At 45.9% G+C, this 19,533-nt stretch overlaps 1 protein-coding gene across 1 annotated transcript in view; it reads left to right on the plus strand.

Moving 5' to 3' along the window:
- BARX2 (BARX homeobox 2) overlaps positions 1 to 17,729 on the plus strand; it is a 36,171-nt gene extending 18,442 nt beyond the window's left edge. The window contains exons 2-4 of the mRNA XM_075723372.1: positions 13,285 to 13,582; positions 16,187 to 16,271; positions 17,478 to 17,729. Coding sequence (XP_075579487.1) covers positions 13,285 to 13,582; positions 16,187 to 16,271; positions 17,478 to 17,729 — 635 coding nt within the window. The remainder of the gene's footprint in view (positions 1 to 13,284; positions 13,583 to 16,186; positions 16,272 to 17,477) is intronic.
- Positions 17,730 to 19,533: the final 1,804 nt, after the last annotated feature.

Here is a 19,533-nt window from a genome sequence, read left to right on the forward strand (position 1 = left end):
CCATAATGGCATAATTCACAATTAAAGCTAGCAGAATTTGAGCACTGTAGAAACCTAATTCAAGCCCTTATGATTAATTAGGGCCTATCTCCACCCTAAGTCTAACCTGTATTTGTCTGGCAATGTGAGAACAGTGTCTCCTTGGCTGACTTCCTATCAGAACGGAAAAAAAAAACCCCAGCATGCTAATGTCTGACGTGAGTAAGGGCTCATATTTTTTGGAGATTGGGACAGCTAGAGCTCACCAACTGGAATTTCTGGCTTATCCTTCGACCAGTCCTGTGGTACAGGCAGCCTGGCAGCTAGGAAAACCTTGTCATGGCTTTTCTGACATGTACGTGGTTGCATGCCTCCAAAGTGCTTTGCAGCTCTAAGGTTGACATTTTTCTCGTGGAACTACGTATTCTGGGTGCGTCCATTTTGAGACTGCCCATCCTTGAGACATTTTTCAGCTTGCTTTTTGAGATTAGATGCATTCCAATAGGAGCAAAACTTGTTTTGTGCTTCAGCTGAAAAAAACCAAAACACCACCCACCCTGAAATGAATGGGCTGGGTCTCAGCTACTATAAATCAGACTGGTTTTGATGGTGGGGGCTATGCATGTTTGTACAGGCTGAAGATCTGGTGCAGATGGTACACCCTGGTGTAGGGTGGACTGAGCTGCTGCTTGGAGTCCTGCAGGTCCTCTTCCACTGAGCAGCTGGCTATTCTGCTTGTTGCTTACCTCCGTCTCCCCACTGCAGACCAACCCCATAGCTGCCTCGTCTGCTCTGCTTGTGTTGTCATCCACCGGCTGTACTCTGCAGTGAAAATACATGTGTAATGCCGCAGTCTGACATGCTCTTTCCATGATGTCTGTAGCAGTGAATGCAGCTTTCCTTGTCCTCACTCACTCCTGGGCCACAGGGCAGGCTAATTAAGTGCAGATGTTGAAGTGAGTGGAATATCAGTTTGCCTGGAGACTGGGGGTGTAGCCGATGTGAGCATCCCGTCTCCCCATGTCCGTACTGGATAGTCACGGCTGCAGGTAGAGGTGGCGAAGAAGCCGTATGACTGAGAGTTCTTGCAACATCTTCAGCTCGTGACTAACTTTATATAATGTAGACGGTCCTGAAGTCAAGGAAGCAGCTTTGGGAATGAAGTTGCCAGCACCGATTTTTAGCAGTGTTGCAGAATGGTTTGCAATGAAAGGTTTCTGTAAACTGGAAATTCAGCTGTATTTTTTTTTTCTCCCCATCCAAAAAAGTGAAAGCTTAGCTGTCCTTGATTCATTCTGTTTGGGTTAAGATTCAGTCCGTGGGGTGACATGGGTGTGCTGTTATTTGATGTGGAGGGAATAAAAATAGCCATGCCCTGTGCTGGTAGAAGCTGTGACATAGTCTTTGTCAGCTTATTCAACCAAAAAGATCAGGTTTGGAGGAAATCCTTATTCCAAGGTGCTCTAGATTCTGATAATAAGGTTTCAGCTTCCTGGAATAATACTGTGATGTGCATAATGCTTAGCTTTATTCCCTGTATATGTGTCTCCTCCTTACCCCAGCCGCAAGAGCTGGGTTAAGATCGCTGATCTAATTGGCAAACACAAAGGATAGACAGGCTGTGAACAAAACCTGCTCGTGTATCATTTGCATCCTTCTAAATTGCATTGTTTGTGCAGCTGTTCAGCCAAATCGTCCACAGAGTTTATTTTTGTCCATAGAGGAAACAGAGATGAGTTTTCTCTCTGCTAGGGCAGATGCGAGATCAAAGAATCATATATGCAGCTCAGAGAGACCATCCTCTCTTCTAAACGTGTCCTGATGGGGGCAAGATTATTAATAAAGCAGCCCTTGAGATGATAAACCACGCTTATAAGAGGCAAAGGCTTTGCCAAGATGTGACAGGTCTCTTTCGGGTTCACACTGGTACTTGCTGAAGTCCCCCTTTCATTTCAGTGTGGAGGAAAAGAGTCTGTGTATTTTAAACACTGATCTACTATTCTCCCGAGAAGAAAAAAGCATTTTCCAAAAGATCCATCAGGCAAAATTTACAGAGTCTGGTGTTTAGAAACAATTGAACTCTCTTTCTTCCCATGTGTCACTCACCAGAGTGTTTTAGAGGCTCGAAGCAGGAAGAGGTAGTGATATTTATGGCAGGCTTTTTGCTGGAGCTCACACAAGGGTGGGCTTGAGAAACCTGAAGAGTGCTTTTGTGTGCATGGCCAGTCAGCTGTCCAAGGCTAGTGTTTGCTTATGGATGTTGTGATAATAATTAACAGAGCAGGAAGTAAAGGACTGATTGATTTATGCATGCATGGCGTTATGCGTTTGAACTTGGACAGAAACTGTGAAATCCTGAGAGAAGGCAGATTTATTTATCGAATGTGTAAGGATATAAGAATGGTCATAATGTGTCAGTCCAAAGTCCGTATAGACTTGTAGCTTGGACGGTGGCCAGTAGGAGATACTTAGGGAGCAGTATAAAGAACAGAACGTGACTTACCCTTCCATTAAACTGTACCCTCTCAGCTCTGATGATCTGTTTCTAGATCTAAGTCCAAATCGTGCTCCTTGACCGGTGACACCATCTGGACAGAGGATTGGATCTGGCCTCCTACGTTTCTCCGCGGTGTCCCAAGATGTCCGGTCACCTAGCTGTCATCGGTAAAGACAGAAATTTGTTGCAGCTTAAGCTTAGACACCTTGAGGGTTGTGTTGTCTTGGTGCAGTGTTTCTCCTCCACCCCCAACAGACAAGACCAGAGACTGCCTGTAAATCCATTCCTTCTAGCTATTTGATTCTGTAATCTTTTGGCTACTTGCTTGCTAAATCTGGGTCCGGCGGGTGATGAGCTCTAGAGTTGAGTCTTATCCTCGGTAATGGAGCAAACGCTTGGCTGAAGTATCTAACATGACTTAGTTCAAAAGAGCGCGCTTCAAATTGAAGTTGCCTTAACGGAGCCAAAGTATCCCTCGATACAGATATGGTACATGAGCCAGTGGCTTGTATCCCAGTAACTTTCCTGCACCCTCCGAGCGCTGTCATTTATGGAGATGTGCTCGTGTTTATTTCTCTGGGACTGATGTGGCCTGGTCTTAAAACTCCCTCTGAGTCCAAACAGCAAGGGCCTGGAATGTTCATGTCCTGTTCATGTCCAGACCCACCCTCCAGTTGGAGCTGTTTCCACTTGTGATGGCCTTGGGCCCGTATATCCTAATAGGAGACACTAGGACAGATCTGCTTGGGTTCAGAGCACATCCTTTCTCACTGAGTAGGATTTAAAGGGATCATCTGCTAAAGATGAGGAATCCCAGACAGAATCACTTTTCCGTAGCCTCAGACAAAGAGCAGGACCTCTCTGAGCCATGCTGAGTTTGCCTGAAGAATGTGGATTTGAGTCAAGGGAGGCTCTTTCCCAAAAGGCAGGTTGCCGTTTGAATACGTGAAGCAGAATAATTCAAAATAGAACAGCGGTGCGTGTTCTTCTGATTCATTCTCTGCTGATTAAGCCAGAGTGCTATTACATTTGTTACAAAGGATTTCTTGAGTGCTGGCCAAATAGATTCTTTAAATGCTTCTTTCAAAAAAAAAAAAAAAAATCTTCTTTATATATAAATTTTCTCCTTCATTGAGGATCTGACAAGGTCCTGGCACACTCCCCTGTTTGACAGACAGCCTGGAAGAAAGGCTGCTGTGTGCAAGGAGAACAACCTATAGCACCCAGGTGGTGCTTGCTTATATCTTGCCGGCAATTCAGAAGAAACTCCGCAGCTAAGCGTTGCTGTCCTGCGATAACAGGAAACCATGGCAGAGTGACTAGCCCCAGGATAGCAGCACAACCAGCTCTTCCGACTCCAAATTCAACTTGCATTCCTCTCTCCTCCCCCACCAGTATGGCCCTCGAACAAAGCCAGCTTGTTATAACAGTTCTCACCAAGCCTGCCAGAAGAACCCTGGTGCCATCCTTCAGGGATCTGACATCCCGGGAGGCACTGATGCTGTAGGTGAATTTTTGGATTGTGTTTGTAAGATAGACTGGCCCCACATCCAGTCCTGTCTAAGGCAGGGTATTATACATCCGCCCACGGCAGCAGGGAACGAGACAAGTTCTCATTCAGGGAGGCTCTCGGGCTCGTCATTTGTTCAAGGCCAATTACTTATTTGTTCAAGGCCAATTACTTACTGTGTGTACGGTGCCTCAAACATGTAAAAACGCACAATATAAATATCAAATGTCATTATTAAATAAGGATTAATTATCTTTCTGGGTTTTGTGAAGGCCTCTGGCATGTGTGCCTCAGATGCATTCAAACTTATTAATTACTGTTATTATGTAGAAGTTATACGGAAACATTATGTTTGATAAATTGCTAATGGGAACAGGCTTGAAACAGAAAACCTGGATCTCACAGCTCCGAGCACTGAGGAAATTTCACTCGTGGCTTTGAAATTGGGCTAAACTTAACCACAGATCTAAGTGCCCCACAGCTTGGGGAACAGCAGCCGAAGCTTGTGCCCGGCTCCGCTCACCGCTGGATAGCTGGACAGGCAGCTGCAATGTGCTATATTCATTATTATGAAAGTTAGCTTCTACAGACATCGGGGCTTTTGTTTGCAACTGACTTAGCTGAAAACCCACTCCCTCAAAAAAATGTGATTGAACAGAAAAGTGATTGTTCTCTAAAGTGCCTAGGGAAGGTAAAATAGGACTCCTGGATGAGCCCTAATTTTCCCCCACCTAAGCAGCTGTTGTCAAAAATTACCATTTGATAAGGTGCCACTTTTTTCCCCGCACTTACACTTGGCTCATCACAGAGCCAAGGAGTATAGACTCCTGAAGAACTGGCCTTCAGTCAGAATGCCCTAAAAAGGATCATTTTAGCCGCACTAAAATTAGCTGCACTAATTTAAATTTCTTTTTTCTTTTCCTCCTATGGACACATGCAGGTGAAATCCTGGCTCCACTGAAGCTGATGAGCATTTTGTCATTGACGTCAGTTGGGTCTGGATTCTTCCACAAAGGAGAGAAGCCATTTGCTACCAAGCAGACTTTTTGCTCTGTAGCTGAGTTGCATTTAATTTTTGCAAGACTCATGGTCCTTGTCAGGCTGATAGGGTTCATTACACTGAAGTGGAAATAGAGTATGGTGTGAACTGTACCTGCAACCTTCGATGAAGAACAGTTAGACTTTGCTCCAGGGAACCTTGCTGAGTGCAGTTTTGGAGCACCACCAGTGTCTCTTCGTGCTCCAGTTCTGCACTTAGATTTCAGGGTTGATTTTCAGGGTTGACTGCTCTGCTTTCCTGTAGCCTCTGTGACACTCAAGATTCCCATGGAAATTTTGGCTCTGTGCATTTGGGCTGAGTCTTGGGACTATTTTTGGAAGCTTTCAAAATGTCCCAGAAGTGCCCTTCACCTCTTCTCACGTGCAGAGGCTTTGGCTCTTGCTTAGCTACAACTGGCTTCCACATGTAACCAAAGAAAAAGAGAGCTAGTAGAAAAAGAAACAACAAAAACAAATAAAGAAAAATCTCCTCTTCCGAAACAGTGCCAACTCTCAGTTAAGTGACCGAGCTCTTAGCTGACGATGCTGCAGAAGAGGAATGGCAACAAAGAGCATTCTTAAACATTCCCAGTTCCAGAATTCCTATTTAATATGCAGTAGCCACAGAAAGATCTGATTATAGCGTTGAGAATTGGCACTTCTAAAGGGTCTGAGGATTGCACGCAGGTTTCCCAGCTATTTCAATATTCAAAGAGGGGTAGGCTCTGTAGGGTTGTCTTACAGTAAGACTGGAAAGAATGAGAAGAGAATCAGCGTCTGAACTGGTTGATGCAAGGGATTCCTGACAAATTATCTGTCAGCACCTCTCTGGCCAAGCTTTGTTTGACAGGGTTGCTAAAAACATTTAAGTCCATACTTAGGTACCACCTCTGGGCTTGAGGCTCAGTTGACTTGTGCAGGGGACGGCTTGAGGAAGATGTCGTGGCTATGCCTGGACTCCCAGCCCATGAAGAGAGGATACAAGAGGGGTAGCTAGCTCTGAAAGACCAGCTGTGTCAACGTGTTGCAAGGGCTGCGTCGTGCAAATACACCGACTCATGTCTTGGAAACTGCCAAGCTGTCAACGCAGTGTTCACAACCTAATTATCCCACCTCTCTTCAGGCCATAATTAGCTCAGGTGCAATCATACCCCGGCATGGCTATGCTGCTTCCCATTCTAGAGATAGCTGAGGGATCTGTGCACAGCACCACGCTGCACGGCGTAAACATCACCCAGGTCATTTTTTTTAACTTGGAATTCAGATGTGTGTTAATGACAGCACTCCAGTGGGCAGGGCATCTAGGAGAGGACTGGATCTTGGGCTACTTGCAAGGAGGCTGGGAGACCTGATTACTTCCCTTCAGCCCTCTCCTAAGCGCTTGTTCCTAAGGGGAAATGAATTTGCCTCATATATGCACAGCCCATTGCTGCTCTTCTCTTTCCTTTCGCCTTTACGTCCTTATCAGGGCACTTGCTGGAGCACAGCATTGATCTCAGGAAGAACCTGATGCAAGCTACCTTCTGATAGTTAATAATCATGAAGCAGAGCTTAAAGGAAAACATTTAAGAGTAGGTGAGTGCAGTTTTTTTACTTACACAGTGGCTTAAGTTTTTTGTGTGTTATCGGATAATATAATGCAATTGCAAAAAAGCGAGGTATCTTGGTTTAGCAGCACCCATAACAACACAACGTAAGCACAGGGAAGAGATGAGAAGGAAACCTTGCTGGGGTGGTGCTTAGTCGGTGGTAGACTTGGCAGCTCGAGGGTACAGCTCTGCTGGCAAGGGCGCAGGCAGAGCGGGAGTCTGTGTGCATGCTCCTCGTCCCACCGCCTCTTGCCTGCTGCCTTGCCTTGACCGAGCGCGTGATTGCTTTCGTGACAGGTGCACTCAGCAAGAGAGCCGACAGCGTGGCTATGCAACGATGCAATGCTGAATGTAGGCTGAGACAAGCCCTGCCAGGTGAGGGAAGGTCGCCTTTCCAGGAAAGACAGGCAGCGGTGCCTGGGGAGACACTGATCCCACGCTTGCCAATGCTCAGGGTGCTGGGGAGCAGCAAAGGGGAGGCAAGGCCGTGCCGGAGGAAGCCCCCATGTCTGGGAGCTGCTCGGTGCCTGAGACTGGTGTGATGGAGCAGAGAAGGCTTAAATCCAACGTCAGCAAAAGCAGATGGGGTAAGGTCGAACCTGAGAGCAAGAATTGCTTCGCGACCCTCAGTGGGGTTTCTGATGGACGAGAGATGCCGCAGGTCCATGCGCTGCATGCTGGCTGAGGAAGCTGAGCAGGAGCAGAGCCCTTGCATGAGAGTCGTGTTCGGTCCGGGGTCAGCCTTTGGCTAGCTCTAGCAACCACAAAGCAAAGGAGCCCACACTGACCTGGGAGGACATCCTGCGTCCTGGGGTACGCAGCGGGGTGCACACAAATCTGGGGGGTACGCACAAACAAATCTGGCTGTTGTCTTTAACCAGTTGGCTCCTGGGCCACGCTGAGTTTCTGGATTGTACGAGGTCCAGGCTCAGCTCTGGCTCTGGTGGTAAAGTCCAGCCAGGATCCGTGGGAATGGCGTGGCTGGCAAATCTCGGCCTTTGGGGATCTTTTGGTGGAAAAAGTGGGTGTAACGCTGTCCCTGCTAAATGAACTCTGTATGGTTCAACTTAATTCTCAACGTTTCCTTGCTGCTTTTGCCTTCTTTGCTTCACTCAGGGCTTGCTTCTTCCTTTCAGTAGGCTGCCTGCTCCTTTGGCAAAATGAAGTTCTTTCCTAAATGAACTCAACTCCTTCTTGGTTCCCTTTTGTTTTGACACTCAGGAGATGGCAGATTTACAGACCTTCCTGAGTCGTAAGTTCATTTTCTTTTATTATTTACCTTTCACTGCAGCCCATTCTGAGTGAGATTTCATTCTGCCTCCGAGCAGGGCTGACCTGCCAAGAGGAGCTGATCCATAAATCTTTCCTTCCTTTTTCTTTCTTTCCAAAACAGAATTAGCTGAGTTTGCCTAGGAGGAAAACTGTTCTGCCATTGCCGGCAGTCAAACAGTGCAATTAATTAGTGCTTTCCCTTTTCTCTTCCCTCCAGTCTGTGTCTGCTGGGGTTGAAAATAAGCCAGGGAGGAGGGGGAGGGGGAAAAAGAAGGGGAAAAGATTTGTTTGAAGTATTTATTTTTAATTAAAACTTTTGCAACGTGATCTGTTTTAGTGGTGATGTACCTATTGCGTCGTATCTGGTGGTTGTACAAAGTTTAATAGAAATGTCCCAGCAGATGAGTGGAGCTGACTTCAGGTTGGTCTGATGAAAAGCAAGCGTTCCCAATACCCAGCGTAGCTGCAGCCGGTGTGGGGAGGCCTGCGGCTTTGCCCCTTGTGTTCACACCTGGGGTAAGAGGGAGTAAAAGTCCAAGCTGCTGCAGATTTATGCCTGGGATGTCGGCTTGTTCTGGCTAGTCAAAATTGATGTTTGACAGAAACCTTCTGGAGAAAATGGGATGAATTCTCTGTCCTCCTTCTTGGTGTTACTGCTGAAAAGCAAAACAAATGAGAAAGAAATATCTTTGGATACGTTAGATCGTGATACATTTCTAGGAGAAATATTTTACACAGAATTAAGAAACAGGAGCTTGGGGTTCTTCTAGACCTGCGTGGCTTGAGTAAGCCAGTTCATTTCAAGGTGGTGTGGTCAGTGCCTTGTCCAAGGGGCAGGCCTATTATTCCCTGTACAGCGGCTGCCAACATGGCCTGATTTAAATAGCAAAGCAAAATGTTTTCAGATCCTTAGAAAACACTCTGCAGATCCAATGTTCTTTTTATTTTTAGCTCTTGGTTAGTTTTAGCAACTGAGTGGCCAGATGTTAGCTTTATGGAGATGGACAGAAATAAGAGCTTTCTTGCTGCTTGAAATTGAGAGTATTCAAATGCTTAGAAAATAACTACAGGAAAACTTCTGTTGCTGAAGTAGTGCTCCCTCAGTTGTGCGCGGTATGAAGTACGGATTATACTAATTATACTAATACAAGTATTGGAGAATTATTCAGCAGCAAAGTGAGCCCGAGACTACCCTAGACTTTGGGGTGACTAAGACTATTCTCATAGATAAACCTGGGACTTTTCTGTATAAAACCACATACTAAGAGACCACTGTCCCTATGAAGAGCATTGAGACCTCCTGAGTCCCAAACCGCTGGTGGCTTCACTGTGGACTGAGCTGCCTCTTGATTGTTTTAGGTGGAGACAATCAAACGCTTGAGGTGTGTTGCTAGGGTAGCAAACTAATTCCTCATTTTCTGGCTTATACGAGCTGCTTTTTGGTTTTCAAGTGCAAAAGACCAGTGGGTCAGGATTGGAAAAGGTGCTCCGACAACAATGCAGGAAAATACGGGCTCAGCTGAAACTGTTCTGAAAGGCAGGTATGGAAAGGAAGAGCACTTCATTTCCATTCCTTCCCATTTTGGGAGACAGAGCATGTCACAACAGTGCTGAGCAGACAAGAGCTGCTTGCCAGCATTTAATTTGTTGAAGATTAAGAAATTACTCCATTCTTACAATACCATGTCAGTCTAGAAATACCTTTGAACTCTGGGGGATGTGAAATTTAGATCTAGCCTCAGATTTCATAGTGTTTGGAAGCCAAGGCTTTATCAGGGTGAGAACTGTATGGATGGTTTAAGGGGAGTCATGTTAATAGTGTACCTAGAGACAACGGACTGGCTCCACTCCAGCTACCTTTGAACTTTGGGATAACTAGATCCAGAACAGGACACTGAACTTAGGCTCTCTTTTTTTTCTGATCTAGAAGCTAGCTAGTGCAATGTAGAGGCTTAGCTATTTCTGGTTTACTCCCTCTGCAAGGAGAGTTGGCTGTGAAAGCATTGCCCACTTTCTGGCCAGCATCTTTCCCCCCAGAAAATGTCTGCAACCTTGAACCCCACATCTTTCTCTAAATGCTGTCCTTACTCTGTGTCCTAACCATCTTGTGTCCTCATCAAGCTGAGCGCAGAAAGCTGAGAAGATTTGTATACGGCTGGGCTGAACATCAGCAGATGCTTTTATTATTTGTGATGGTTCCTAAAAGCACTGTCGCAACTGTTGGTGTCAAACCATAAGCAAAGGCTTCTCTTATGAGCAAAATAATAAACAAATATAAGACACTTGGTGTCAACAGCCTCACAAATCTGTTCACGACCTGGAGCTCCAAGCAACTCAGCAGTTGCAAACTACTACTTGCACAGAAGTAGAACAGCGGTTTCAGAAGTGCCGTAAGTAAATACATGTCCTGACGTGGGCACCAAAAATAAGCATGTGCTGAGCTTTTCTGAGCATTTGGCCAGGTCACAGCTGCTGGCTGCTGAACATTTTGGAAAATGTATCCCCTCATTCAGGTGCTCAGCACTTGAATACGTGGACCTGAACAACTCCAATGTCATCTGCTTCTCTAATAACCAGCTACTGTTTTACCCTGCAAAAATAGCCAAGCTCTCGCTGCTGATCTTGGAAGGAGGAAAGTGGTTCTTTTATTCCTGATCCTACCTGATTATTAGAAAAATAGCCTGAAGAGACTTGCCTCTGTTTGATGGAGGCAGATCTTAAGCTCTGGGACCGTTGTAGCTAGCCTCCCCCAACTCCAAGCAGTCCCACATGCTGCTACCATGCCATATGGGAAAGCAAATACCCCTGATTGCTCTGATATCAAATACCTTTTGCTGACCTCCCTTGAAGATTGTTCCTTGTAAAAATGCTTTTGTCCAGAGGTTTCAGTCACTTGGAGCCTTGCAGGGGTTTCTGAGCTCTGGTGATTTATTACTCCGTAGTAATCTTGTGGTTTATGGAGAGCCCTGCTGGAAATATACTGGGGTACAAGGGTAAAAGTATCAATTGACCCGTGATCTGGTGCCAAAAGCCACCCATGTGCAAGGACAGGAGTGGAGTTTCAGGCTGCGAGATAAGGCTCGGCAAATGAACCTGCAGGGGAGCAGGAGCTGTGTGATGGGAAGGTTTGAACCGGGACCCCCTAACAGCAGGATAAGGGTATATAATAAGGCTGGATCAGCTCCTTTATGGCGTGTAAGCTTGGGCATCGGTTTTCAGTCTCCTTACTCAGAGCAGGTTGGGACTGGCATCTGCGAAGTCTTTCTCTTACGGCCTGTGTGAACGACAGCAGTAGTGCAGAAGGGCCAAACCCAGGACTGCTGCCAGATGCAGACCACCAACGCACCTCATCGCTCACCCAGGAACATCTCTTACGGTGCAGGTGGCTTCAGCGTTCCTGCGTAGGACTCTTGCAATGGAGGTGCCCTTCAAGAAGGGTAGAGGGGCTGACTCCTTTTGGCAAATTTGGCTGAAACAGAGGAAGCATTCTGTTCCATTGGTGGGTCGGCGTTGCTTTTTCTATCCCGCGATGGCAGAAACTTAACTGTAGCGGGTACTGGCGTGGAGGATAGAGACTATGGGAGCAGGATGTGTTTTACCTTCTGTGTAGGCTGGCTGGTGTCAGTGGGTACATAAATAAGAATGAGGGCAGAATTAGTGTAAAGCAAAGGACAGCATGGTCTGTCCAAACTTATGATCTTTGAACAGCCACTGAAGTTGTAAATTGAGGCAGAATTTCTGCCAGGTTACTTGGTGATGCTGTAGATCAACACAGTCTTCAGCTGAAAAAAATGCACAGAAAGAAAAGGTAGATAACGCTTTACTCAAGCTAAAGGTTGGCTTGGCAATTCTGATCTCATTTCTCCAGTACTTCCTGGGTGGTTTAAGTGGAATAATTTAAATTTAATGGAAATATTCTGATTTTTTTAGTGTTGCAGAGATGTCCCAGTCTGCCTAAACCCCAGTCTGTAGTCACAGTCTTGCGTAAATCCCAGTCTGTTGGGATTTACAGTGTTTTGGCAATAGTTTTCCAAGCTTGCTTTGTAAGTGGCTGCATTTTGCACAACTTGTAGTGGTTATGGAGAGAAGCGATGATCAACAAGTTGCAGGATTCTTTGATGTACCCTGTGCACTGCAGCTTACCTGGGACCTGATTTATGCGATTGCAACTCTTCACTCGGGGGAGGAGGGTAAGGAATACAGGTCATTAACAGGCCAGGCTGGCAACTCCTTTCTTCCACTGTGACGAGTTACTCACCAAAATAGACTCATTGAGGTCTACAGATCATTATTTTCATTAGTGGTGATTCATATTAAGAGTTTCACAATCAGGCCTGCTGGTGTCGTATGTTCCTTTCTGCAGGACCATTTATCTAAAGATCTCAGAATACTTTGCGTACATTAAACTTTAATCCATGTTTTACCACCAGTGAAGTAGGTAAGGAGGATTGTTTCCATTTTGCAAATTAGGTAAACAGGTGCGGAGCAAGAAAGTGACTTGCCCAAGACTGTGAATGTTGGTTGCAAAGTTGTAGAGAGTGCTGTCTTGCAACGAGTGTATGTTTCCCATATGCAGCCCTGTTTCCCTGCCCGAATTTTAAAGGAACGTTTGATTCCTGGGGCTAAGGCTGAACAGAAATCTGTCTATAGCTGTAAATTCAGGCAGTCTGATGTGAATCAGAACTTCCTCTAGTGTTTGGGAATGTTTAGATTTGCCATCCCAGACTGGCCCTGACCTGAATGATTGGAGCAGAACTGTGGGATTTTTTTTTTTTAGGGCTGGTATCAACTAGTTGGTGTAAGATGTGGAGTTAAGAGTTGGTGAAGAACTCTGCTTCCAATCTATTCGTCCTCATCTGCCTGTGTAGTCAACGGGGGTCAGTATAGACCGCGGAGGATGAAAATGTGATTCATCTGACTCCTTCAGCTAGCTACTAGAGGATGCGAAGAATTGTGACTTGGACTCCATTGTCTGTTGCCTGTAAAAGGTGACTAGCTCAAGTGAACCCTGTCCTAGTGTCCATAGAGAAGCAGAGTTGCATGAATGCGGAGAGATTTCATCGTTTGCCGAGTTTAATCTCTTGTGGTAATTAGACAGATGACTTCAGTGGCGTGTATTATAATAGCTCCTAAAAAAAAAGGGGGGGCAATGGAAACGCAGGCCCTCCTTTCCTTGTGCTAGGGAAACACACATCAAGACTCCCAGCCCAAGGAAAGCTAAACACATGCAATGTGGGAGAAGGAACAGGTCCAGAGAGGGGAATTGACTTGCTTGTGGTCATTTAACAAGTGAATTTAACAAGCCAGGGAAGGTATTCCGCTCTCCTTACTCCCTCCAGTGCTCCCGTTGCTTAACCATATTGCCACTGACCTGGCCTTTGTCCTTCCTTCCCTGCCAGGGTCCCCTTCTCTGAGGGCGTATCCTCTCATCTCCGTCATCACCAGGCAGCCCTCCGTGGTCCCTCACCTCGTCCCAGCTGCCACCAGCTCCCGCGTGCTGCCAGCCCAGCCCTCCTCGGGGACTTCGAGCGCAGAGACACCTGCCAGTGAGACCCATGCCAGCAGCGAGTCGGAGGCAGAGCAGCCCACGCCTCGGTTAAAAAAGCCACGCCGGAGTAGGACCATCTTCACGGAGCTCCAGCTGATGGGCTTGGAGAAGAAATTCCAGAAGCAGAAGTATCTGTCTACCCCTGACAGGTAGGTCAGTCTCTTACCCTAGGAAGAGGAATGAGCAAAAGGGCTGCTCTAGCCCTGCTCGGCTGTTCCTGTACCCAACGCTCCCTGGCTGTAGTGTGCTGCCTTCTCGCTCCACAGAGATGCCCCTGCCATTGTCCAAGGACACGGGCAGATGACCAGATTCAATTTCAAGGCTAACTTTTCCTGGGATCAAAGGTGACACGAATAGATTATATCAGTGGAAATGCCATGTGGTGATGTATGTATTCTAGTAGGTGTCCAGGCTCAGAGATAGGCATGATACAGAGCAGAAGGCCCTCTGTCTTTCCCATTCTGGCTGCACACTTGAAAAAAGGTGGAGCCTGTCCCCTCCTGGGATCTGGTGGCGGATGGCTGTGGCAGCTGAGAGGTTGGCTGTAGCTTCTGCTGGCTGCTGAACTAGCTTTCATCTAGCAAACTTGGGTAGCAGCTCAAGGAGAAGGTGGTGGCCTGTCTGTCAGCCTGAGACCAGTGGGTTGCATAGGCTTGAAGGCGGCCTTGCCCCTGTGAAGGTACAGGCAAATCCATTGTCTTTGCGAAGGAAAAGGCAAGTTCTTAGTGACTGCTGGGTACCAAATGGACAAAGTAAACTAAGGAGAGGTTTTCTCTCTTGTAAAGGCTTTGAATCCTACTCTACAAATTTAAATTACAGGAAAAAGACCTGTCCAATTCCTATTCATACCTGTACACCTAGAGAGGGTTTGAAAGGTACACCAGACCTTGAACTCTAGAGATGGCAGCGTCCCAATATTTAAATTGGTTTTGAAGATTGGCATTCTAGGCTCATGCTGCCTGTCACCAAAGCCAAGGATCGCAGCTAGACCAAATGTCATGGGCACGGCCAGGCTGTCTCATACAGTTTCAGAGTTCCTAAGGCTCCTGTGCTGGCTCCTCACAGCTTCACATAACCAGACGGTTGACACTGCTGATGAAGCACTCGAGGCTGTTAATTTTGTGGTATGACTGTTCCTTGGCCTTGTATGTGTTTGAGGCTGACGAGCGATTCCTGTGTACCACTTCCCCTCTGTTTGTTTCCTCGGGTTTCTAGGCAATGCTGGTTACACTAACGTGTGTGGCAAGAGGTGGTAACTGGTTGTAGGTAATCAGAGTGTGATAAGACATGTGCACTGAGGCAAAAGTTAGCTAAGCAGTGTTTTTCTGTCACCTCATGGCTGGAAACGTGATGGCAAAGCAGTGGGTTGCGATCAGCATTCACTCCCACAGATTTTGGCCTGGAGACAAGATTGTACCGCGTGGAGGGCGACTGAAGCACTTGGTTTATTAGTAGTAAGGGAGTGCAGTACAACGGGATAATGGCTCTGCTAGATTCTGCTCCTCAAATAACAGCGATAGTATCTTTAAGTCAATGGGATATCTCGCAGACGTTATGTAGTGGCATAGGCAGCAGGCAAGCCAAGCCTGTAGGTCGGGAGTGCATCCAAAGTGGGGGGAAAGCATGAATCCGTGAGCGTGCGTTTGAGCACGGAGAGCCGGTGTAGGGTACGTAGGTGTTTGTAAATGTAAGAGTGAGTCTGACTGCCCTAGGAGCCCAGCTGAAACAAAAAGTTTACTATGAAAAACTTGGCCTTGACAAATGTGTTTCCCCATCCAAAGGCGGGGAAATATTTTCCAAAAAGTTCACACAACCCAGAACACCTTGGAATGTGACTCTGAGTTTGAGCTGTCCCACCTGCAGGACTTGTGTGACTCTGTGGGGCACTTGCCCAGTGTTGTTGAGGATTTCCAACTCCGTCCGTTGAGCAACTCCATTACAACGCTGCCAGATGCAGGGTGCTACCACCTGTGGGGAAGGATAAAGAGTTACTCTGAACTGCATTTGCTTCATATCCTGGGTTTTAATATAGAAATAATGAATGGTTTCAGATGAACTTGCACAGGTTGGAGATTTGTGGAGGATGAATCAGGATTATGGGCTGTCTGCCACATATACCCTTAAGCTAAACACGCAAATAATAAATTCATTTATAAGCCTAAATTGCCTATAATAGCAGAATGCATAAGAAATTAATAGATTTAGATGTACTACTACTCTGTGAGAAACGAGAAAGTATTATTATCCCCATTATGTAGGTAGTGAAGAAGAAATATGATACAAAGAGTAGCACTTTCAAAGGCAGACTGATGCTGCCTGTCTTGGTTCTTACATGTTTGCTCAGACACCATAGACCTGTTTTTCAGGGATGCTGTGTACCGGTGGCTCCCTGCTCCATATACAACCGTGGAGTGTCAGCAGTTGGAGTACAGCAGGCTTGTGTTTCAAAGAGGGCAGGCAAACTTCTGCGACTTCCAGCTTGCTTGTTTGTCCAGCAGTCACAGAGGAGAAAAGAGAACCAATAGCCTGCAAACGCCTGAATATTCTTGCTTCTTCCATAAGAGCATCTATTTTTACATCCTAAATTCACAGAGCTTTACCCCTTTTGTCTGACCTTTTCTCAAAACACAAATAGCCATGTTTTCTGGCGGTCCCACTGTTGCATGCTCTTACAGTGTTGGCTTGGCTGCGCCTGGCATCTGAGCTCTTCTCCTCCTCCGTGAACTCATTCCAATGTCTGTCTTGTCTCCCAGGCTTGACTTAGCCCAGTCGTTGGGGCTGACTCAGCTCCAGGTGAAGACGTGGTACCAGAACCGTAGGATGAAGTGGAAGAAAATGGTAAGTGGTTTGATACCATTTCTCCATGGTCCTTACAAACTGATTTCAAAAGGACAGATTTGGAAGCTGAGTGTAGTGTCAGTGACCTGTGTCTATTTATACCAAATTTTATTTTTTTCTTGATCGCTTTTCTTAGAAACATACTCTTTTTTAAAAAAGTTTACACTGCAACGCATGTGGTGGGCTAGAGGGACCATAGGCAGTAGGATGTGTGCAAGGCAAAGGGATGAAAGAAATTAGAACAGAACAGAGGGAAGAACCAAAATATCTCCCTCTGCGTTTTTGGCATTCCTGTCATCTTAATGCTTGTGGGATTGGCTATGTGCATAGACAAAAAAGATTGTATTGCTCCATGGAAACCATTGCAGTTTTGAGAGCTAATTTAATTAATGCTTGCTTTTTGTATCTTCCTTTCATCTCTTTCACTTACTCTCAGCTTCATGGCCCTTTTCCAGTTAAAATGCTTTTAAAAAGGACAACTGTCCGATGAATCCTGGTGGGAACCATGATGCTATGACATTCTCCAGTGGAGATGTTTATGTATTCTGATCTGGGAGAGGAGATGCAGTTTTAGACTGTATCTTTGAATGTATGTGACAGCTGCAGAAATTACTGCCACTTAAAACAAATCTGGGATTAGCTTGGATACAGATCTTTGTTTGGAAGTGTCTTGTTGCTGCAGTGATGCTGTGAAGGGAAAGGGTATTAAACATAGGAACGTGTTTTGCCGATTCCCATCTTTTACATAGATGAGAGGGGTCTCATGTATTTTAATGTGGGTGTTACAAAAAAAAAAAAAAAAGGCTATTTCAGAAGCCAGAGAGGCTGGAGGAAAGGCAGGCAGAGGAATCCTGGCTAAGGTTTATGACTGTTCTTACTTGGGCTTTGACTAAAGCCAAGACTCAGGAAAGGAACTGAATTCTGCATAGAATCTTCTCTGTCTGTAGTGTTGAGGTGTGTGTGCATGGGTTGCTTTTGGGCCTCCGGAGTTTTGGGTGTCCCTGCTGGTAATGTTTGCATTTCATTTTATTTATATGAGATAACGGGTGAGCTCACTCCATGAGTGCAGGGCATTTCTGTGAGACTGAAATGGGGCCCGAGTCATGGATTAACTTTGAGGACAAAGCTGAGTTTCATCCTTCTCTAAAGGATGTCTCACAGCAGCAGGGTTCAGATTGATCGTGACGGTTCATCTCTCCGCTCCAGGTGCTGAAGGGTGGACAGGAGGCTCCAACGAAGCCCAAAGGCCGTCCAAAGAAGAACTCCATTCCCACCTCGGAGGAAATCGAAGCAGAAGAGAAAATGAACAGCCAGGCTCAGAGTCAGGAGCTGGAGGGATCTCAAGCCCCCGAGGAGCCTAAATTGACAGAGGAGAAGCCAGAAGTGTCTTTGGAGACAGAGAAGTCTCCAGAACATATACCAGAGCCCTCCCCAGAGGAGACTACGCCATTAAGTTAAAACGGAAAGCAAGGAGGGAAAGGGGAAAAAACAAAAGCAAAAAAAAAGATAAAAGAGAAAAACCAAAACCAAATATATATATGTATATATATATTTAAATATGTATGTAATTGTGTGTGTGTACATATATATATAAATATATATATATATATATGTAGACCTTGTGTAAAAGTCTAAAGATTGGTCACTTTGTGCCTTTGGGAATCAGCCATCATGGGCCACGGTGGAACAAAAGACATCCCGTGTGAGTGGTGACAACTCGTCCCTCGGCGGTGTGTGCATAAGCCTTCCCACAGATAGTGACGGAGGCCTGAACGTGTTTCCAGAGAAAACCGTGTCTAGAAACCTGGGACAGCTCCTGGCGAGTAAAGGAGAAGGCCAGGGCTCCTTTCACGCTGCGGGAGGCAAATGTGTAGTGGTACGACTGTGTTGGAGGGTTCAGTGTGTTCGCTCGCCGTTTAAAGTAGTGCAAATGGACGGAGTACTTGGTCTGGTCTCAGATGAGGGACGGCTAAGAAACGGGGAGCTCTGATAGCACCACTTCATCGTGTAAGCAGCACTTACTTCTCTTAGGGATGGGCCCAGCTTCAGCAGTTTTAGGCAGGAGTTCAGACTCGTAGGGTTGCTTTGGCCCCGTGTAAAGACCAAAGCTTCCGAAGCGAGATTGATACCCGGGTCAGCATTCAGATTTCATCTCTCTTGGTTGGTTGGGTGCCGTGTCTGAATTTGCAGTGATCCAGGATAAAACTTCGAGTGAGATGAGGGTTTGGATTTGAGTCTGTTCCAAAAGCTTTGGAATGCTTGGATCTGGGATTTTTGCTTTGGGCCCACTTCTAATTTTTGTAGGGTTTTTTAAAGAACATTTAAATGTTTTCAGGGTTTTGGGAGAACGATGGATTTAAGAAGTTGCTGCAGAAAGTTCGCATTTGTTTAAGATGTGTGCCAAGAATAGATGCGCATCATGTTTCATAAAGTCTTGTAAAGGGTGCATTTTGCCCAAAGGCTGCAAGAGATGTATTAAGATAACCTTTATTTTTTAATTAAAAATGAAATATATAAATAAAAAAGTAGTTGTTGTTTCTCTTTCAGAATGCTAGACAGAGACTTTTCTCAGTTAGGTTTTTCTGTTCTAACAAACCCTGGAGAAAATGGGAGTCATTGGACTTTCCGTAACACTACTGCGCAGCAAGCGCTGTGCAAACTTCCGTGTAGCGCCTTGCTAAGGTAGGTGAGGGGTGTTGTTGATGCCACCCTGTCATGGGGTGCAGATGAATGTGTCAGAATGAGAGCACTGGTGTTCCAGCTGTTTTCTGTCACCTCCCCTCCTGCAGTTGTGTCTGGACACCCAATAAATGGGTCTTTGTGACCCCGTGAAGGTGATTTCTTCATCTCCCTTTATTGGGGTGGTGATAACAATTCACACACATAGATCTCAAGTGACTTATCCAAGGAGTGTCGAGTGGGGAGAAAGGATTTCTTTTTTTCCCCAGTTTCTTGCTCAATGGTGTTTGGAAGACTTTAATTCCACCTCCGCATTAGCTCTGCAATGGCACATGCCTCTGCATCAGGTAATACTTCATGGCGAAACGCCAGCTGACTTCAACGAAGCCAGGATGGGACGTTGCTCCACTCACTGTTTGTGACTGAGTACTTAATACACAGTAATCAACTTTGAAAAGGCATCTACAGGTTTGCACCTAAACCTAAAAAAAAATTTACCAAAGTTGGGCAATGCTCGTTGGCAAGAAACTTTGAAAATCCCAGGCATTTGATGCCATTTAGCGCTTTCTTTTTTTTTTTAAAT

The sequence above is a fragment of the Pelecanus crispus genome, chromosome 19, assembly GCF_030463565.1.
Source record: "Pelecanus crispus isolate bPelCri1 chromosome 19, bPelCri1.pri, whole genome shotgun sequence".
NCBI lineage: Eukaryota > Metazoa > Chordata > Aves > Pelecaniformes > Pelecanidae > Pelecanus > Pelecanus crispus.